At 41.6% G+C, this 22,957-nt stretch overlaps 2 protein-coding genes across 2 annotated transcripts; both read right to left on the bottom strand.

Annotated features, from left to right (window-relative positions):
* Positions 1–7,281: 7,281 nt before the first annotated feature.
* LOC115476822 (heat shock protein 30-like) lies at positions 7,282–7,897 on the bottom strand. The gene is given in 2 exon segments (XM_030213398.1): positions 7,282–7,590; positions 7,592–7,897. Coding segments are annotated over 2 exon segments (483 nt in total). The 3' UTR covers positions 7,282–7,413.
* Positions 7,898–19,354: 11,457 nt separating this feature from the next.
* On the bottom strand, positions 19,355–22,462 carry LOC115476753 (heat shock protein beta-11-like). The gene has a single exon (XM_030213326.1). The coding sequence runs from the start codon at positions 22,393–22,395 to the stop codon at positions 21,397–21,399; it is 999 nt and encodes a 332-aa protein (XP_030069186.1). The 5' UTR covers positions 22,396–22,462; the 3' UTR covers positions 19,355–21,396.
* Positions 22,463–22,957: the final 495 nt, after the last annotated feature.

Here is a 22,957-nt window from a genome sequence, read left to right as displayed (position 1 = left end):
TTATGCTAGGATCATGTTTAAACTCTGCACAATGTTATTTAAGATATTTCATGGCTCAGCACCATATTACGCATGCTCCCTTATTAACCATCCTACTATAGAAGAAATACATTTAAAATTATGAGATCCTCCTGTATTACATTTTCATTCTTCTAAAGGAGAAGAATGATATTTTTTAAAATAATCTTTTCTGTATCTGTCTGCTAGTTTTGGGAATTGTCTCCTGAGAAATCTTAGACACCTGTCGGCTTACTTGAATTTTAGGAAGCACTTGAAAACTTGGCTTTTTTCAAAAATACTTGAATTAACTTTTTAACATTGGAATTGTTAGTGTTATTTTAATATGTAAAATCTCACTGAGCTATTCCCAGTTTACTTTGTTTCGTAATCTGCAGCAAGATGCCCAGGTTTTCGTGAAATATAAGCGTTATATCAAGTCATTGATTAGAATTTATGTGCACAACTGTATAAGCGTATTCTGTAATGTGATATGCATACATTCTAAGTCACATAGTTGAAAAAGGGGCATGGCCATGGGCATGGAATGGGCGGGTCATGGGCATTTCTGAAATTTATGCATATTGTTATAGAATATACCTGGTCTGCACCTAATTTATGCATACAGATTTACACCAAGTTTTACTTGGCGTAACTGCCTGCGAATGAATTTAGTCGCACGGAAGGGCACTCAGAGGAGTATTCTATAAACCACATGGAAATTTAGGCATATTCTATAAGTAAGCCTAAATTTGCTTAATCTAAAAGTGGATTTGTGAACAATGAATTATTGGTGATAATTTTGTCATTTAAAAACAAATTGGAAGACTTTATAGCATATTGAGAATTTTGCACATTTTTCTTAATGACCTTGACATTTATTCACAATTTAAACCTTAGACTTCAATTACCCACCCCATTAAAACATATATAGATAGATAGATAGATAGATAGATAGATAGATAGATAGATAGATAGATAGATAGATAGATAGATAGATATCAGCTGCATATTCAAACCACTTTTTCTTCAGAAGACATAATCCCCGGGATTATGGCACCTTAATTTCTATGTGGAAATTGAAGCGTATTCTATAGCAATGCACATAACTTAATTGTTAACTAATCAGCACTGTTAATTGGATGTTAACAAGCAATTATCAGCACTAATTGGCATTAAGATTTACATGCACAATTCACTATGCATATTCTGTAATGTGGTGTGCCTAAATTCTAAGTTGCATAGTTGAAAAGGGGGTGGGGCATGAGCATTTCTAAAATCTATGTGTTGTTATAGAATATACCTGCTCTCCCCCAGATCCCCTATAGCGCACTGTAATGGAAGTGAATTTTAAAGATTGTTGTTCAACTCTGTCTTTGACCGAAAGTAACTTTTCTTGTAAATACAAAAATAAGTTGGAATGCAGAAGATAAGACACAGCTCTAACTAATTTGGTATGCAAAGGGGAGGATAGTTCTTATTTTCCAGGCCCAGCTTGGCCACCTGGACTTGGGAAAGCATGTGACCACGTTCCCACAGACCTAAGTAGAGAAGCATTCTGTAATTTTCCTTAGAAGCATTCTGTAACTTTCCTTAGCTCTGGACATGAGCTATGAGCCTAATAAAAAGGGAGGGCTTGTCACAGCAGAGTCAGGGTTCATCTGTGAGCAGACGTGCTGTGCAGAAGGTTTGTTCCTGGTTGTAAGGAGACTTTGAGCCTTCGCTGTAATGGATCTCCCAGCTCATGAGATAAGGGCCTGAGCTTCCTCACCAGTGATGATTGTATGTATAGTGATGTAATTATTGCTTCTTTTCCCTGGTCTAAGAACTCTTGGTATTGCTTAGATGTAGAGACCAGTGATGTAATGATTGTATATAGAGTTAATCATTGTGTGTATATGTCTTAACCATTGTATATATATCCTAATCATTGTACAATCTAGCTCCTCTAATAAAGGTTTTTATTTACTTATTACGAATCCAAAAGAATCCACGGTAATTATTGAGCAGTCTGTGTTAGTGAGACAGGCTGTAAATCCATAGCAGTTCATGTACCTAGCATTCTGCGCCAAAATTCAAGCATATTCTATAACAATGTGTGTAACTTAATTGGCCTAACAAGTCAATCAGTGTTGTTAACAGCACTTAACATGGAATAATGAGCACTAATTGACAATAATTAAAATTTACACAAATCGCTAAGGGCCCTGTTTACTAAGACGCACTAGCGTTTTTAATGCGCCTATAATTAGTGCACCCACTAACCATGTTGGTGCCTATAGGGATATTGTAGGCACATACATGGTTAATGCACGTTAAAAACACTAATGTGCCTATAATGCGACTCAGTAAACAGGACCCTAAGTGTATTTGTAATGCACAAAGGCTAAATTTTAATACATGCAAGCAAAAAAGGGCATAGTTATGGGCAGGAAAATGGACGTTTTATGGGCATTCCAAAATTTACATGCACTATTATGAAAAAAGTGCCTCTGCGCCTTAATCTACCTGCCGGGATTTATGCCATGTTTTTGTTGGTGTAAATGGAGGCCCATAGATTTAGATGCTAGGGTGTCAACTAAATGTATTTTATATACCATGTTTAAATCTAGGTGCTGCTTATAGAATATGCTTAAGTTGAAATGTGTCGCTTGGAGAGGTGCTCATCATTATACTATATACCGCTTGGAAATGTAAGCCTATTCTATAAAATGTATGCATACTTTACAGAATATGCCTAAGCATTTTTTTCCATGCTGAATTTTCAGGTGCCATATATAGAATCTAGCCCAGTAGGGGAAATTCTATAAATGGTGCTCACTCAAAAAAGGGAACTGGAACAGATTGGCCCTTTATGGAATAGTTCTTAGTGCCAGTTTCTGTACCCAACTCTGGGCACCAGACTTACGCCTGCTGCAACCTCATATAAATTCCAGTGCCCAAATTGGGTGTGGAGACCCATTATTCTATAACCCTATGTGCAACATTTTGGAATGCCCATGACCTGCCTATGCCATTTTCATGGCCATGCCCCCTTTTAGACTTAGACACCCAGAATTATAGAATAGCGTGCAGCCAGAAGCATATGCAAATCCTAATTGGACTCAAACTAATATCAGTAATTGGTGGTTAACTTCCAACTATTGAAGTTGGATGCACAGCTCATTAGCCAACGAAGTTGTGCACGCATCTCAGATGTATGCTCAAATTTGGGTGCCCAAATCTGGGCACCATATATAGAATTCAGGGGAATATTTATAACTTTTCAGATTTTAACAGAAATCTGCTGACTATGGTTTTAGGCATTTTCAGAGAGCTGATATTACAAGCTTTCAGAAAAGGTATGGCAACTTTTTCCCACCAATGTGGTACTGATATCTGTTCTGGCCCATGGACTTAAATACAATGCTCAGCTTGCACTCCAGTCCCATTATTTGAGCCTGAAGAAGCTACTGCAACACTGACACAATGATTGGAAGATTTTGACCTAGGGACCACCAGCCTCAATGACAACTTGCATCATGCCAAAGAGAGCTTCCTTCGTGAGTTTATAAGATGTATTATCCACATCTTCACTAAAAACTCATTTTAATCAAGGTTGTGGCACCCAACAAAATGGGAAATATTTCTCTATTTCTGTGCCACATTTTATTGGGGGGTATCCAACTGCACTTCTTGGTACTTGAGTGTCCTTTCCCTCCACATGATTCACAAAACAATCAATTAACACTCAGACCTCCTATTATCTATGCTGTTCTTGTATTTTTCACTTTCACAACTATGCCCTATTTGCTTGCATCCAGCTTTTTATCAGTTGGATAACCTCGTTGTCCATAATTCCCTTTGGGTCATAATAACAACAGGTAAAATGGAAATCAGTTTTGGATATTTTATAATGAACACTAGATCCTGCTTTCTACTCTCAACTGCAAAGAACAAATAATCAAGAAACTCCAGACAGCACAGAACACTGAAGCTAGACGCATATTTGGCAAACCAAAGTTTGAAAGTGCCAAACCCCTATGAGAAAAATTACACTGGCTCCCACTTAAGGAACGCATCACGTTCAAAATATGCCTTCTAGTTCATAAAATTATCCATGGAGACGCACCAGCTTACATGTCAGACCTGATAGACCTACCACCTAGGAATGCCAAAAGATCATCCCGCACATTCCTTGATCTGCACTTCCCCAGCTGTAAAGGAATGAAATACAAAATAATGCATGCGTCAAACTTTATCTACCTGAGCACACAGTTATGGAACGCACTGCCGCGCAGCTTGAAATCGATCTACGAAAGAACAAACTTCCGCATATTACTGAAGAAACATCTCTTTAATAAAGCGTACCACAAAGATCAACAAATGTGAATATGCACAACACGCACATCTATATTCAGAACTGTTTCATAATATCTGCTTGTATACTATGACTTTGTTTATTTTGTTTGTTTTATTAACATCATGCTGACCAAGATCCTGCAATACCAAATATTATCTACTAACATTCTTCCACTACTCATTATGTATTGTAAGCCACTTTGAGCCTACAAAGAGGTGGGATAAGGTGGGATACAAATGCAACAAATAAATAAATAAACTTTGGAAAGGAACTGAACATAGATTGTGAAATAGAAATGACGAGAGTCTTAATATTCTGCACTGAGATACGAGGGCAGAGAGGGATGAGGAAAAGTTCCAGATCCCCACCAATACATGTCATCCACCAGATGGCTGAAAATAAATATTTGATCCTCTAACTAAAATCGTAACAAAACCAATAAAGACAATTTTAAAACCACTTCTTAAATATAAAAGGAACTGAGTCAGAAACCCAATCAAATATTATGACTGATGATTAACCAGTTACTGTTCAATTAGGTAAAAGTATGACCAGGAGACTGTAGAAATACAGATTCCCATTTTGTGCCATTTTTAATTAAAATTCTATTGTCCAGTAATGAGAAACCTAATCTCTGAAAACTGAACGTTAAAGAAAAATTCCAGACAGTGACGACTTTCCTATTATTTCTATTTCCCATAATCCTTAGAGTTCCTTTGGGAGCAATGTCAATGCAAATGACACCTTAAAGAGCCTCCACTGCTTGCAAGAAATGCTAATGCTGATTCTAAATGTAATGCATCAGTAAAAGAGCCCCCAAAGTTCTTTAACCTTTCATGCATCTTTATTCAGTTGGCATTTATATGAGTAATTTTTTTGTGTGACAGACCAATGGCCCCCGCTATGTCACTCAGAACCACTCATGAAAAACAATCCATTTTCTAAAATCACCAAGTGTGGAATTAAATTTCAGCAGTGAAAAGATAAACTACTGTATAGAAAGGGAGATAATGAGCAGTCAGCTGGCTTTCTTGCTTGATGGGTTATTCTTATTAAGATAAAATGTTTTCTTGGAGTTGCTCGTCAACTTAAAAATACAACTTTAAAGTAATTGAACATTAAAAACTTAGCAGTGCAACCCTGAATAGGGTGAGGAAGGTTATAATTAATAGGATTTTGATTCTAAATTAAAAAGTGTATTTATATAATAAAATACCTAACTTTAGGGACCTTTTACTAAGATGCACTATATAGATTTTGTATATCACACCTAAAAATTTGGTGCTGAAATAAAAAACTCATTCTGGGGTGCTTTTACTAAGCCACAGTAAACAGTGGCCTGCGGTAGTATGGGTGCTCTTTTGGGCACACTGGGACATTTTTTACTGTGGCTGGGAAAAGGGCTTTTTAGTGGGCTAGGAAATTGGCGTGTGGTGAAATTAAAACTAGCGCAAGCCTATTTACGGTCTGAGCCCTTAACGCAACCCATTGACCTAGTGGTAAGGGTTCATGTGCTACCTGTACGGTAACCATGCAGCATGCACCAACTGCTGATTACCACTGGGAATGGCTCCCATGGTAGAAAATAGAAAATTATTTTCTACCATGGGATTTAGCATGTACCAAACTCAAAATTATCACCAGGCACATGTGCTAGCCTGGCAGTAGTGCCAATTTGGTGCATGCTACCAATGTGTTAGCCCTTCTGTGCCTTAGTAAAAGGGCCCCTTTATAAAGTATGCCTTAATTTATGCATACTTTATTGAATGAGCCTAGATTTCCATGCAGTTTATAGAATATGCTGAGCACCGGTCCATGTAACTAAATTTAGTTGCTGGCAGTTATGCCAAGTAAAATGGTATAAATGCTGATGCCTAAATTAGGCATGGAGTGGGTGTATTCTATATAACAAGGTGTATCATAGGAGCTAACTTTTCAAACTGATTGGGGGTGATTTATTTTTTTTTTACAGGTGGTGCATTCTCCCTCCCCTCCCCGCCCTCTCCCCCTCCCCCTCGTCCCCCTCCCTCCCTGCCCCTCCCTCTCCCCCGCCCCCCTCCCTTGTCCCCCCTCCACCTCCCTCCGCGTTCCAGGCCCCCTCCCTCCGAGTTCCAGGGCCCCCCTCCCTCCGAGTTCCAGGGTCGTCCCTCCCTCCCTCTGAGTTCCAGGGTCCCCACACAGTTCCAGGGTCCTCCCTCCCTCCCAGTTCCAGGGTGAACGAACTTCCGGTGGATGAAATATTGGGGGTGCTCGAGCACCCACAGCACCCATGGAGTTGGCGTGGTGTATAGATTTTAGAAATGCCCATGACCCATCCATTCCATGCCCATGCCCCTTTTTCAACTATGCGACTTAAGAATTTACGCACAGCACATTAGAGAATATACTTAGTTCTGTGCATAAATTCTAATATCAATTAGTGTCAATAATTGCTTGTTAATTGGCAATTATCAACACTTATTGGCCTGTTAACCAACTGGGTTATTCACATTGTTGTGGAATATGCCTCAACTTTGTGTGGAAATCTCGGTGTGATATATACTTTCGGGGTATATACTAAGAAGCCGATTTTATACTTATGGCAGGGGTTCCCAAACGTTTTTGGTTCATGGCTGTTCTACATGACCTAGTCATTTACGTATATAATTACCCCCTTACTGTTCTGACTTTAATTAGCCATAAAGACCTTCTCTAAAAAGAGTCAGAACATCTTACATTTCAAAATGTGTATTTCACTCAAAGGCAAATGTTTTTTTTTTCAAGAATATAGTGAGATATTTAATAAATAGGCATAAAAATATAATTTTGTTTATCATATTTGAAATTGAACAACAGCAATAATCGTATAAGCTCTGACTTTCTTTCCATGAACCTGGTCTTCATTAGACTGGGATGTTGCTGCTGTTGGAGTAACTTCAGAGCTGAGCTTAACTGTCACATTTATTTTGTCACCAGAGAGCACAGTTGCTGGAGTAATTTCAGGGCTGAACTGAATTGTCACAGTTCTTTCATCACTAGAGGGCACCACTGCTGGAGAAATTTCAGGACTGAACTGAATTGGGACAGTTCTTTCATTAGCGGTTGGCAGTGCCGAGCAACAAGCATACTCTTCCAATGTGTAGCTGCCCGTCACTGTACACAGAGCATGCTAGCTCCTCGGGATTGAGGTATTTGGGCACATTCCATTCCCTCGTGAAGATCTTGTATTTGTAAGAGAATGCACCCTTTTCATCCTTGGTTCTGTTTGCCTTTGGTCCCTGTCACCAGCAGCTTGCTTCCCACCACTTTCACACTAAGTTCTTCAGGAGAGAAGTCCCTAATGACCATGGATACAGTGAAGGCCTTGTCTGTCTTCCCTGTCTGAATGGAACTTGGCAGAGTATCAGCAGAAGGCCTCCCTTGGATCCTGGTTGCAAATTCCGTTTCCTCCAGCAGAAGTTGATGGACTTCATCCAGGAGCCGCATGGTTTTCTGCACATCTCCCAACCTCATAATCTGGTTTTGCTCCAGCAAGGGGAGCAGGGAACTGAAGGCAGGCTGCAAGTGAGGGCACAGCATTGTCTCCTATCTGGCAGGCTTCTGTCCTTTCCTGTTTTTCTTGTGAGTTGCTTGGTTCCAGCAGGCAGCATATGAGCAGCTTTTGTACTCCTCATTCAAGGCTTCCAGTTACATCCAGAACTCTCTGCTTACAGACAACGTCACAAGATGAGAGGAATGATATCACATAACTCCCCTTCTAACTCGCAAGTGACTCATTCATGCTTTCTCCACTTACACATACACATACCCCATGCACTAAATATAGGACCAAGACTCACTGTGCAATAACAGAGAGCTACATCATATCCAAAAATACAAGACTCAGTTAGCATTCTATTTATATTCAAAGCTGAAGGAAATACATTTCATTTGTTTGTAGATGTAAAATATGATTCTAAGAATAAAATGCTCTAACTTTTGAACCATTATCCTCTTTGCAAATTTTTATAGATGTTCTAGAAATGTTTGGGGGAAAGGGTACTTATAAGCTTTTTTATTATCACTTAATTTATTTTTTTATTGATTTAACCAAGTAGTATCAGAACACAAGGTACATTACATTATTTATCTTCAATATTCTTACTTCTGTTTACATCTCGAGTGGCATCATTACATAATTGTAACTCAAACCAAGATCACTCAGCTTCCACTTTTCAGGAATTTGCACTAGAAACCTCTATTTCCTGCTTTACTTTCCCTTCTTAACATACCCATGGAAGACTGCAGTGTTCCATCACATTCTTTCTATCTTAAAAAAATAGTTATTTTTTTTTACATTTTTTTGTGAAACATTTTCAAAGTAGATTTTATTACAACTCTGTTGGTTTGGGTTTTTTTGTTGTTGTTTTTACATTTTTACTTTTGTTTTCATTTTTCATTTCTGCAGTTAAAAAAAGAAAATGAAGGGGAAATGACCTTTGACCCCTTTCAGAAGTTTATAAACTAGTATGTAAACTTGCCTGAGATGAGCTAATATTTATCAAAAGTGCCACTGGTTGTTTTTTACAATCACTCTGTATGCTATATCTGTTTAGCATTCATTTGCATGCTACTTGTAGTCAGATCCCAGGATCAAGTTGTTTCACCTGCTCGGGGGGGGGGGGGGGGGGGGGCTCTGATCATTGGACGTTAGCAAATGTAGGTGCTAGTATGGTGCTAATAGCCTCTACTGCCCACATTTGCTTCTGATCATCCGCCCATGAGTTAGGGACTAACAATCAATTGCTTTCTTTTTAAAAATTAGCTGGCCCAGGTTCTCCTTTTGCTCATAGATAGGGTAAACTGAACTAAATCAGGAAGATAGACTCTCTTTTTGATATGTTCAGGTTTAGAGTACATGGCTCCGGAGTGTACATCAGAGAAGACATGAAACACTGGGTCCCACCATTCAAGCAAGGGAGAGGACAAAAAATTCATGAGAGACCAAAGTTCCACAGATAAGTGAACATGTACACCTGAGACAGAAGGAAAGGACACGGAGGTATATTCCAGAGGATACAGTGCAGTGAAACACTTATCTGCTAGAGTAGGTTTAAATTCTTTAGGGTCTGAAAGAAAAAAATTGGACACAAAGATTCATTTCTTAAAGAGACAAAACATTTTCTTTAGAGAGTTAATAGTACAAGAGAAAATATTTGTATAGTAACACTTATCTGATCTCCTTCTGTCAGGAATACCCAGTTGCACCTTTAAAAGAAAAGTGTTTAACATAAAGTATTGACAGTGAAATTATTTACAGAAATTATCAGTTTGACCAACTAAATAACCACAGATTTGTTAGTAATAAAATTACATTTACTTTTATAACATCTGTCTGGTTCTTGACTCACAATCCTCTAGTATCTTTCCTTGTCTTTGTTTTGAATAAAGAGAATGAGGTTAGTTTAATGTACACTGCTATTCAGGACTGTCTGGTGACTTGAGGTAAGTGGCCAATTGAGACTACAACTGCAGGTATATGGTAAAGTTATCAGTACATGACTGAAACAGCAGTCTCCATTTTTATAAATATGTATGTTTCATACTGTGGAATCCTGAGGCATCTGTTATCACTGAAACATGACCTGTTTCGAGACATTTTATGGTTATACACTTTCCTTGTATGGTTGTATGTAAATTTGTTCATAAAAGACAGTTGGAGGGGCAAGGGAGGGGAAAATGAAGCACCAACCATTGAGGTGTTTTGGGGCACTTGCCGCCTCCAAATATTTGTGGCCCACAAAAGCAAGTTTAAAAGACTACTGGGGGGGGGGGGAGAAGGGAGAAGCAAGGAATGTGTCAGACTTGTGAGTTCTTGTACCAAGTAGAAAGCTGCTGAGCCCGGTACTCGGACCAGGTTCTGCTTGGCGGCTGGACAACCCTTGGTTTCACCAGTGCTGACCGCCGTTCCCCAGAGGTTGAGCCCCTAGGTGCGGGCGGCCTGCAGGACGTACGGGACAGAGCTGGAAGCGGGTTGATGAATGTTTTGGCCAGGCAGGCAGCAGGTCAAGAGAGGAATCCAGGTACACGCGGCAGTCAGTAGGTAGGCGGCAGACAAGAGAGTAATCCAGGTACAGGCAAGTCAGTAGGCAGGCGGCAGGCAAGAGAGTAATCCAGGTGCAGGTGAAAGTGAGTAGGCAGGCGGCAGGCAAGAGAGTAATCCAGATGCAGGTGAAAGTGAGTAGGCAGGCGGCAGGCAAGAGAGTAATCCAGGTACAGGCAAGTCAGTAGGCAGGCGGCAGGCAAGAGAGTAATCCAGGTACAGGCAGAGTCAGAGGTACAGGCAAAGTCAGTATGTAGGCAGCAGGCAAGAGAGTAATCCAAGTACAGGTAAAGTCAGCAACGAGGGACCAGTAAATAAGAAGCAGACTACAGAGTTAGAAACACCTACCAAAGTAGAAGCCGAAGCATGGAGTCCAGGGAGAGCTCAGCTGATAACGTGCTGGCGTCTGACATCAGCAGGGAGAAGGGGCACAGCCATAGGACAAGAGCAGAGGAAGGAGGAACCGGAAGACCAATAGGAGAGAAGCAAGAGAAGCCAGGCAGAGGAAGAGCAGACCCAGGTGGGTGGAAGCAAAGCAATCAAGGAGCCTGGAAGCCAGGCAGAGAGAGAGAGCAGAAACAGGTGCATGGAAGCAAAGCAATTAAGGAGCCTGCAACCACCACTCTCTGAACAAACCCAGAGAGGACTACACATACATGGCTCAGGCAGTGCCAGTCAAGTGTGCGTGTCGACGGGACCCCGCGCAGACCGAGGACGCCGCTTGCATTGAGGTAGGGGACATGACAGAATGCCAGGTCCTGTGGGGAGAAAGGTAAGGAAGGATAGATGCTGGACACAGGTGACAAGGATAAGAAGAATACCTATACTGGGTATACTGATGGTTCATCTAGCTCATTATTCTGCTTCTATCAGTGGCAAATCACTGGAGAGAGGGAAGAAAGGGAGACTGGATTCCCAGGGAGGGATGTAAGAGGAAGGAGAGAGAGAAAAGGAGAGTTTCTATCCCCAGTGGATGAGTTAGAGTGAGAGGAAGGGAAGAGCGAGGGGAGAAGCTTAACAAAGGGAAGGAAGGAAGGAATATGATCACAAAGGGGATATGCTGATACTGGAGAAGGGGGGGCAGAGAGATATGGAGGCTGATGCTGGCAGATGATAGAATCATAAAGGGTTTGATGCTACGGCTTGGAAAAGGAGGCTGGCAAAGGGGTTACTCTGGGAGAAGGAGGCAGATGCTGAAGGGTGGGTGTGGGAAAAGGAAGATGTGTACAATACCTATAGGGAGGGGACAAAGCAAGACATCTGTTCCTCCATCTCCACTACCTTCCACTGCAAAAGGATGAATGCTAGAGGCAAGAAGCAGGGAAGGAAAATGAATGTTGGAGGAGTTTGATGGGCAGAGATAAGGAAGGGAATATGGGGGAGAGGCATGTGCAATGGATGCTAGGGAAAAGGGAAAAAGACAGAAGACTATAGAGGGTGAAAGTAAGGGTCAAAATGTGAAGTAAAAGGGGTAAAGGAAGACTGTATAAGGGGTTAAGATTTAAGAAACTGTCTGAAGGTGAAGGGAGGATAAGTGACAGTGAAGAAACTGGGATTGATGATGGAATGAGAGGCCGTGGTAGATGAGTCGAGTGAGTACAGAGGATGGAAATGAGGACTAGAAAGTGGTGAAAGATGGGAACAGGAGACTGGCAAAGGAATGAGAGGACTAGAAATCTAAGGAGGGTAGAAATCTAAGGAAGTGGAGGGATACAGGCCTGGAAGGGGAGAAAGAGGAATAAAATCCAGCTATAGGTAGTTAAATACACTGGTAAGAGAAATTAGGAGTGGGAGAGTTGAAACAGAAGGGTGAGTGTCAGAGATGTAGGGGAGGATGAGAGGAAGATAGGAAGAGTGAAGAAAAGTGGTTCCCAAAAAAATGTGTGACTGTGTTGAAGAGAGAGATAAACCATAAGATGAATTTTCTTTGATGAACTGCTGAGGGACTTTGCTAATACTGCTTAGAACCAGCTGTCATAAATTAGAACTGAGCCGGGTGAGGGAGGGAGGGAAGAGGAAGGGTTAGATGTCATTGATTCATTTGGAACTAATTTGCATACAGCTTTACTTTCTTCTTTCATGAATGTTGAGATGGTTGGTCTTCCTTTTCCAAGAATAAAAAAGAAAGAAACAATTAACAAGGTAACTGTCCTTTTATCCCTGAGATCCACTCACCCTAAAGGAAAAGGGGATCACTAAGCTAGACTGTGCAAACAAGGAGAGGGTTTTTAAGTGGTGGACACATTCTCTTTAGACCCCTTCTTATGGAAGGAAATTTTAAATCCCTACCATCTCCTGTTGGAAGGACAAGGAGTAAAACAGCCCACCTCTGTTAAAAGAGAAGGAGATTTCAGGGTAGAGTTTTTCAGTCTTCTCTTTGGATAGGAAAAAGCAATCCTGAGGAAGTCTAGTAGTGATTTTCCTGGCTGTTAGGGAATATGCCACAGCATGCAATGTGGGGAGGGAGGCAGAGCAAGGAGAGCGTGTGCTCTGGGATTTTGGGTGTGGGGGCAGAACAAGCTTACACTATGCCACTGGTGTGTGTGTTGGGGGGGGGGGGGGAATCAAGCTTAAGTGTGTGCCACGGGAAGGGTGAGGAAGATAGAATGATAGCTGGGGAGGGGAGAAGAAAGAATAAAAATGTTTGGGTGAGTGCCTGGGAAAAGGGAGAATGAAAGGTGAGAATATGCATGTGGGAGAAGTCTATAGGACAGAATTTGAGGTCTTGCTGGAAGATAGAGGGAGAGGAGGGAACATAACAACATAAGAGTAGCCATACTTGGTCAGACCAATGGTCCATCTAGCCCAGTATCCTGTTTTCCAAACAGTGGCCAAGCCACGTCACAAGTACCTGGCAGAAACCCAAAGCAGTTGCTTCCCATGTCTGTCTCATTAGCAGACTACGGACCTTTCCTCCAGGAATTTGTCCAAACATTTTGTAAGCTTAATTATTCGTTGAGTGAAAAGAATCCTCCTATTTCTTTTAAAAGTATTTCCATAAAACTTACTAGAGTGTCCCCTAGTCTTTGTACTTTTGGAATGAGTAAAAAGTTGATTTACTTCTACTCGTTTTACACCACTCAGGATTTTGTAGACCTCAATCATATCTTCCCTCATCCATCTCTTTTCCAAGCTGAAAAGCCCTAACCTCTTTAGCCTTTCCTCATACGAGAGGAGTTTGTAGGTGTTAAAAAAAATAACTCGTATGGGAACAGCTCCCCACAGATTACTTATGCCAAGGTCCTAATGCGCAGAAATCTGCCTAAGCAAATTTCCTGACTCAGTCTAGGGAAATATACAAGAACCTTGCTTCTGGCACCTAGCCAGGCTTTTCCCATTAGAGAAGTGAAACCAAGCCACAGCTGATATATATTAGATTTATTATAGATAAGAAAATATACAGATATAGAAACTCTCTGCGACAAGGCTTAGCAAAAGTACAAAAATATAATTTGCTGATAATAACTAGATTGCTCCTGAATACAGACTATACAAAATGATTCTTCTTAGAACACTAGGTAAATTACACAACCTGATTTGTAAACAAACTGATACTACCGTTTATGCAAAATACAAGTTAGCAGCTTATTACCCGACCATGAGCTATGACATAAACCAATCTTTCCTGGATAAATACCATTCACTAATCCCAGACTAGGAAGTAAATCACAGTGATCTCACTGCTGTCTTTAGGTAGTCTTCCGATGAGGCAGGAGCAGATTTCTTCTCAGACTCAAGCTGTTTTCCCAGCGAGTCTGCATCTTAGATATAGTGTAGGTATCTCCGCAGAAAGCAGGTGTCCGTCCCTCCGTGTTGCTTCTCAGAGCCTATATACCTGCCACATGGTATTTGCACCAGTTATGCAGGTCACAAGGTTGGTACCAAACACAGTCTCTAGCTCTCCCCAAGCCTTGCTGGGTTTCTCAGGTCTTCTTGCCAGTTACCCCCCTTCCGATGGTCTCCGACTAACTAACTTTCTTCTGTTTCCGCTTTCTTAGTACCTCCCGGTCAGGTGACAGCAGGGACCAATCCTACTCTTGTCCAACTCACTCTAAGAGCAAGAAAAGTTCTTTGTTTTGTGACCCTGAAGTGGTTACTTTCTGGTGCCATGGGTCTGACTCCCTTCTCAGCTTCTCATGGTGATAGAAGGGGGTGGTTGTAACAGAATGTCCTTGGCTTTAGTAAGCCTGCCAGTGATTTTCCACAAGCTGAAAAGCTGGAACTTGCTGGCACAGAGATGTTCAGGTCAGAGGTTATAGACTCCATCTTGCTGTATTATGATGAATTAGGCTTATATGAACCAAGACCAGCTCAGGTGAGATCACAGGGAAATACCCCTACAAGTTCCATCCCGTTTATCATTTTGGCCATTCTTCTTTGAACTTTTTCAAATTCTGCTGTATCTCTTTTGAGATACGGTGACCAGAACTGAACTCAATACTCAAGGTGTGGACACACCATGGAGCAATACAAAGGCATTATAATATTTTGGTCTAATTTTTCAAATCCCTTTCCTAATAATTCCTATCATCCTGTTTGCTTTTTTGGTCGCCACCACACACTGAGCAGAAGATCAGCGTATTATCTACAGTGACACCTAGATCTTCTTGAGTGCTGACCCCCAAAGGTGGACCCCAGCATCAGGTAACTATAATTCGGATTATTCTTTCCAATATGCATCACCTTGCATTTTTCCACATCAAATTTAATCACCTCACTCATCGTTCCAATTTACATATCATTTATAAATATGTTAAATAGCACCGGTCCCAGTACAGATCCCTGCGGCACTCCACTGTTCACCGTCCTCCATTGAGAGAAATGAATATTTAACTCTACCCTCTGTTTTCTGCCCAATAATCAATTTCTAATCCACACCAGAACCTTGCCTCTGTAATTTTCTCAGGAGTCTCTCATGAGGAACTTTATCAAAAGTTTTCTAAAAAAATCTAGATACACTACATAAACCGGCTCACCTTTATCCACATGTTTATTCATTCCTTCAAAGAAATGAAGCAAATTGGTAAGGCAAGACTTCCCTCGGCTGAACCCATGCTAACTCTGTCCCATTAAACCATGTTTGTCTACATGTTATGTAATTTTATTCTTTATAATAGTTTCTACTAGTTTGCCTGGCATCGACGTCAGTCTTACCGGTCTATAATTTCCCGGATCACCCCTAGAACCGTTTAAAAAAGTCAGCATCACATTGGCCACCAAAAGAATTCATTCAGCTTCTCCACTATGGCCTTGTCCTCCCTGAGCACCCCTTTTGCTCCTTTGTGATCTAACGGTCAGATGGATTCCCCAGCAGGCTTTCTGCTTCTGATGTATCTGAAAAAGTTGTTACTGTGAGTTTTAGCCTGTGCAGAAAGTTTGTCTTTATATTCTCTTTTAGCCTTCTTCATTAATGCTTTGCATCTGACTTTATTGTTACATTTGTACCCCACGCTTTCCCACTCATGGCAGGCTTGATGCAGCTTACATGGGGCAATGGAGGGTTAAGTGACTTGCCCAGAGTCACAAGGAGCTGCCTGTGCCTGAAGTGGGAATCAAACTCAGTTCCTCAGGACCAAAGTCCACCACCCTAACCACTAGGCCACTCCTGCCAGTGTTTATATTATTCCTTATTTTTTTTCATTTGAGTCCTTTTTCTATTCTTTGAAGGACAATCTTTTAGCTGTAATGGCCTCTTTTACTTTACCTTTTAACCACGCTGTTTGACATTTGCAAATATGTGGAATGCATGTGGACTGGGCTTCCAAGATGGTATTTTTGAATAATGTCCATGCCTGATTTACAGGCTCATTTTCGAAAGAGATGGACGTCCAAAAAGTGACATAAATTGCCACTTGAACATCCATTATTATTTATTGCATTTGTATCTCACATTTCCCCACCTATTTGCAGGCTCAATATCTCTCAGAGACGTCCAAATCGGTATAATCAAAGCACGATTTGGATGTCTCTAACTGAAGTCCGTCGCAATGATGTCCAAATTTCAAGGGGGCGTATTGGAGGCGTGGTGAAGGCAGGACTTGGGCGTTCCTAAGACTTGGACGTCTTTGACCCATAATGGAAAAAAGCAGAGACATCCATGAGTAAAACTTGGATGTTTTCACCTAGACCTGTTTTTTTTTTACGAATAAGGCACAAAAAGGTGCCTAGAATGAACAGATGACCACTGAAGGGAATTGGGGATGACCTCCCCTTACTCCTCCAGTGGTCACTAACCCCCTCCCACCCTCAAAAAACATTATTAAAAATATTACTTGCCAGCCTCAGATGTCATACTCAGGTCCATGACAGTGCATGCAGGTCCCTGGAGCAGTTTTAGTGGATGCAGTGCACTTCAGACAGGTGGACCCAGGCCCATACCCCCCTACTTGTTATTTTTGTGGAGGAAACAGCGAGTCCTCCAAAACCCAACAGAAACCCTCTGTACCCACATCTAGGTGCCCCCTTCACCTGTAAGGGCTATGGTAGTGGTGTACAGTTGGGGGTAGTGGGTTTTGGGGGGTTGGGGGGCTCAGCACACAAGGTAAGGGAGCTATGTACCTTGGAGCATTTTATGAAGTCCACCACAGTGTCCCCTATGGTGCCTGATTGCTGTCCTGGCATGTCAGGGGGACCAGTGCACTACAAATGCTGGCTCCTGCCACATCCAAATGGCTTGCATTTGGACATTTTTGACTTGGACTTCTTTGCTTTTGAAAATCGCCGAAAGTCAAAGATGTCCAAATCTAAGGACGTCCTTGGTATTTTCGAAACAAAAGATGGACGTCCATCTTTTTTTGAAAAAGACCTTCTCCTTGCCTCCGAATTTGGACGTCTTTGTAAAACATCCAAATTACAACTTAGACGTTTCCTTCAAAAATGCCCCTCTTAGTGTCCTAATCTTTGCAGCCAATCCTTTTAGTTTCTTTTTAACCATTTTCCTCATTTTATTATAGTCACTCTTTTGAAAATTAAATTCAGCTACAGTAGATTTCCTTTGTGGGTTCATCCCAGATAGTAGCTCAAACTTGATCATGTTATAATCACTGTTTCCCTGTGGACCCAACACCACCACCTTTCACACTATGCCCTGCACCACCATGGACCAGATCCAAAATGGCTCCCCTCTTGTCGGTTCCTGGACCAGCTGCTCCAAGAAGCAGTTGTTTATTATATCTAGAAATTTTATCTCCCTGGCAGTCCCTGATATAACATTTATCCAGTCAATATTGGGGTAATTGAAATCATCCATTATTATTGCGTTGCCCATTTTACCAGCTTTCCTAATCTCTGTAAACATTTCTTCATCCATCTGTTTGTTCTGTCTTGGCAGACGGTAATACAGCCCTACAAGAATACGCCTTCCCTTCACACATGGAATTTCTATCCCTAATGATTCCATGCTGCTATCTGTGTCATGTGGAATGTTTATTTTATTTGACCCAATTCCCTCTTTAACATATAGCACAACCCCCCTTCCAATTTGATCCTCTCTATCATTATGATACCAATTTGTACCCTGTTAACACAGTGTCCCATTGATTGTCCTATTTTCACCAAGTCTCTGAGATGCCTATTATATGTACCTCATCATTTACTGCTATATATTCTAACTCTCCCATTTTATTTTTAGGCTTCTAGCATTTGTATACAGGCATTTCAAATTGTGTTTTTTTTTTCCTTGGATCTACAAGCTGCTTAGAAGTTGAAGGGGATATTGTGCATCCTTTATCCTGCTCTCTCATGCTCTCTCATTAAGCACATCTGGCTTACTTTCAGCATTGTTGAAACCTCTCTACTGGGATTCCCTAAATGTCCTGTTTCAATACTATCCTTCAAGGATCCTCCACACTGAACTGTGCTCTCCAGGAAACTAGAGATGCTGGAGCTAAGGAGGGAAAACACAGAATTGTTCTGTACTTTTCGTCAGGGGTGTAGCCAGACCTCGGCGAGAGTGGGGTCCAGAGCCCAAGGTAGGGGGGCACAGTTTAGCCCGCTGCCGACCCCCTTGCCACTTTCGACCCCCCCTCACCGCCACCACTGTCCCACCCCTGCCACTTTCAACCCCCCTCCCACCACCGATTCTCCCCCTTCGCCGCCAGGTACCTTTGCTGATGGGGGTCCGGAACTCCGCCACCCGAAGTCTTCTTCAGCGCCCATCTCTAGCACATTCACTGATCTGTTTATGTGAGTCCTGACGTCCTGAATGCATACGTGCAGGACGTCTGGAGTCAGGACTCATTGAACAGATCAGCAAATGCGCTGGAGACCGGCGCTGAAAAAGACTTCCTCTGGCAGGGGTTGGAGACCCCCACCAGCAAAGGTAGCTGGCGGCAGCAGGGAAGGGGTGGCGGTGGCGGGGGGGGGAGCGGGGTTGAAAGTGGCAGGGAGGGTCGGCAGCGGGGGGGGGGGGGGTCACAAGTACAGGGGGCCAGGGCTAAATCCCCCATGGCCCCACCTAGCTACGCCCATGCTTCTCATCTCCTGCAATTACAGTAGTTCTAAGCCTATAGCTGAGCAAGGTTTAGAACTATTTTCTCTCCCCCTATTGCTAAAGGAGAACAGTTAGAGAAAGACCACAAGGGTCGTGCAGTGCCACAGAACCAGATTTAATACTAGAGCTGTCTACCAGCAGAGCCAAGCAGACAGTCCATACCATCAGCCTGGATGCCATGCTCAGACCTCAAGCACAAAGCCAAAACACAGGCAGAAAAGAAGACAGGTAATTTTTTAGTTTAGTTTACGCTGCCTACTTTTCATTTTCCATTTTTCTTCTTTAGTAAGATTTAAATTGCTCTTAGGGGTGGAGTTGGGTTTAGTTAAGTTCTTTAATGTAAAATTGACCTTTGAAGAAGTATCTTAATGTACCAGTATGTGTCAAAGTCGGTTGTGTGTGGTCCATTAAATATCTCTTCAAGCCTTTTCGCTTTGCAAATAATAAATAAAACAACAATAAATAAAATTACACGCATTTCTCATTTATTTGCCATTTCTTTCAGTAGTGCAGAGAACTGTTACATGTGCTAGTGATGCCATATGACACCACGTAACTTTGTAAGACTATGTGCTTTGGAAATTAGCCTCATGGCTCACATCTCCCTCATGTATAAACACACTATCAACAGTCTTTTCTTTTTCACAATTTTTGGTGTTTCTTTCTTGAGTTCTAACCACATAGCAGACATATGCAGGGGATGAAACAATAACAGCTGTGCTGTTAAGCTAATAATGTGAAATTGGAGAGCATCAGAAACTGGGAGCGAGAAGGGATTTTCCTGTCATTCAAGGCTCTAAGGCACACACATGTCAGACCTGGAGAAAACCAGATTGTTTAAGGCAATGAAATCTTTAACTCAATAAATATCAGAATTTCCAAGTGATAATAGGTCATGACATGTAGAGAAGGGTCTGGAAAGCTTGTGGATACAGGAGACGATATGTAGAGTGCATGAGGCAGCCCAGCTAACTCCCACAGTTGGTGCCGAGCCTGGATATTCAATTTCAATCCATCTCCGGTGACCGGCATTGAATATTCAGTTTATTTTTGGTTGGTTTAAACTTAGTCTCGCATTGGGGAGCAGAGGAGCTACTGATCTTTATTCTTAGCTGCTGGTCTAATGGCTGCCTAATGTCTTCTTTGCTGACGCTGTGCCATGTGCTCACTCGGTCGGCTTTGAGATTGAGTTCGTCGAGAGGATTTATTGTAAACCAACAATTTTGAAAGACGACATCTTCAGCTTATATTTTGTGAGAGTCATCATCTATTGACTGTCTGAGGATATTGCTTCTGGGATTTTGCTGTTGTTCGCTGACGCTCTCGGGACCTGGTGGTCAGACTGCTTTTGAAACTAACATTGTTTTCTTTCTACAGGAGTTTTATTTTGGACAATAGCCTACGTATTTGCAGCATTATGTTCAGTGATTAGACTAGACAGTGGAGTGTATGTGTGTGTAGTATGAATGTGGTAGTAGCGATATGTGTATATTAATAAATATTTTTGATACTGTTTCAATAAGTGCCTGGAGTATCTATATCTAAATATATTTGTGGTATCTCTTACTCCAGTTTTTTCATTATCCCCAGTTTTGTGGTTTAACTGTTTAAAATTAACCAACCAAGCCAAAATTCAGTGCTGTCTCATTAAGTTAAATCAGCCTGCTAGTTGGGCAGGCTCATTTGGCCACCAAGCTTAGCTGACGATGCACAGAATATTCGTGGCTAGCTAGCTATATTGTACAATATAGTCAGTAGTCACTCTGTGCTGACCGTTATTATTCTCAGCCAATTAAGTGTTATTTCACCGGCCAGGTGCCATTCCTTGCCGGTTAAATAGCGCTGAATACCGGCCGGTTAATCTTTTTTGGGTAATATGATTGGTTACGCAGAAAAGAAAACAGCGTGCAAATACCCCATATGGAACAGAGCACACAAGGAAAGTACTTGTGCAGCAGAATGCCTAGGCTGTGAAGGTACAGTGCACAGCACAAACCTATACACAACTTGTGTGCTTTAAAAAATTCCTTTCCCAACACTGCACAAAGTTACATCTGCTCCAAAGTCAGAAAACCTTTAGGCATATATATGTCTGTAAGGCTTAGTGCTTACATGTGCATTTTAGATATATGCGTGTGCCAGTACCATCCCTACACTGCCCATTCTCTACCCCCAGGAACATCTGCACATATTTTGCATAAACAGGGGCAGTAAGATTACCCAGCACCTAATTTTACACATGGATACTCCAAAGCAATTTTATAAATGTCTACTTGAGCTTATAAAATGCTGTTCTCCATGGTCTAGTCATTTATAAAATTATCCCCTTACTGTTTCAAATCTAATTAAGCATAAAGACCTTCTCTAAACAGACATGTAATATCTTACATTTCAAAATGTTTATTTCACTCAAAGGCAAATGGTGTTTCAAGAATATAGTGAGATATTTGATAAATAGATATAAAAATGTAATTTTCCCTCAAATGAACAAACAGCAGTAATCGTTTAAGCTCTGTCTTTCTTTCCATATTTCTCATCCTCATTAGACTGAGGTGCTGCTGCTGTTGGAGTAATTTCAGGGCTCAGCTGAACTGTCACAGTTTGTCTATCACCAGACGGCACTGCTGGAGGAGTTATTTCAGAGCTCACCTGAATTGGCACAGTTCTTTCATCACTAGAAGGCACCACTGTTGATGGAGAAAATTCAGGGTTGAGCTGAACTGTCACAGTTCTTCTATCACCAGACGGCACTGCTGCTGGAGTGATTTCAAGACTCAGCTGAATTGGCACAGTTCTTTCATCACTAGAAGGCACCACTGTTGATGGAGAAAATTCAGGGTTGAGCTGAATTGGCACAGTTCTTTCATCTCTAGAGGACACCACTGCTGCTGGAGAAATGTCTGGACTGAGCTGAATTGGCACAGTTCTTTCAGTACCAGTTGGCAGTGCCAAGTATGGTCTTCCAATGAGTAGTTGCCCATCACTGTACACAGAGCATACTAGCTCCTCGGGATTGAGGTCTTCAGGCACATCCCATTCCCTCCGGAAGATCTCATGTTTGTAACTGTATGCACCCTTTTCATCCTCAGTCCTGGTTGTCTTTGTCCCTGTCACCAGCAGCTTCCTTCCCACCACTTTCACACTAAGTTCATCAGGCGAGAAGTCCCTCATGATCACAAATACAGTGAAGGCCTTGTCTGTCTTCTCTGTCTGACTGGAGCTAGACAGAGCATCAGCAGAAGGTCTCTCTTGGGTCCTGGAGCTTGGCAGAGCATCAGCAGAAGATCTCCCTTGTGTCCTGGTTGCAAATTGCATTTCCTCCAGCAGAAGTTGATGGACTTCATCCAGGAGCTGCATGTTTTTTTGCACATCTCCCAACCCTGCAATCTGGTCTTCCTCAATCTGAGCCAAGACGGACTGTGAAAACGGCCACAGAACATGCACTGGATCCAGGAATGGAAGCAATGAGCTGAAGGCAGGCTGCATTATGTAAGGGCACAGCATTGTCTCTAGTCTGGCAGGCTTTTTGCTTCTACTAAAGAGCAAGGTTCTGTTTGTCTTATGAGCTGCTTGGTTCTAGCAGACAGGATGTGAGCAGCTTTTATACTTCTCATCCAAGGCTTCCAGTTACTTCCAGATCTCTCTGCGTACAAACAAGTCACAGCATGAGAGGAATGATTATCACATAACTCCCCTTCTAACTCACAAGTGACTCATTCATGCTTCCTCCATTTACACACACACACATACCCCATGTACTAAATACAGGACCAGGACTCATTGTGCAACATCAGAGAGCTACATCATATCCAAAAATACAAGACTCAGTTAGCACTCTATTTATATTCAAAGCCGAAGGAAAAACTTTTCATTTGTTATTAGATATAAAATATTAATTCTAACAATAAAATGCACCAACCTTTGAACCATTACCCTCTTTTATATATGTTCTAGAAATGTTTGGAAGAAAAGGTAATTATGAGCTTTTTTATTTTGTATATCACTTATTTTAATCTTTATTGATTTAACCAAGTAGCATCAGAACACAAGGTACAATACAACATTC

The sequence above is a fragment of the Microcaecilia unicolor genome, chromosome 8, assembly GCF_901765095.1.
Source record: "Microcaecilia unicolor chromosome 8, aMicUni1.1, whole genome shotgun sequence".
Taxonomy (NCBI): domain Eukaryota; kingdom Metazoa; phylum Chordata; class Amphibia; order Gymnophiona; family Siphonopidae; genus Microcaecilia; species Microcaecilia unicolor.
The sequence above is the reverse complement of the archived record's forward strand: the minus strand, read 5'-3'. Positions and strand labels throughout refer to the sequence as shown.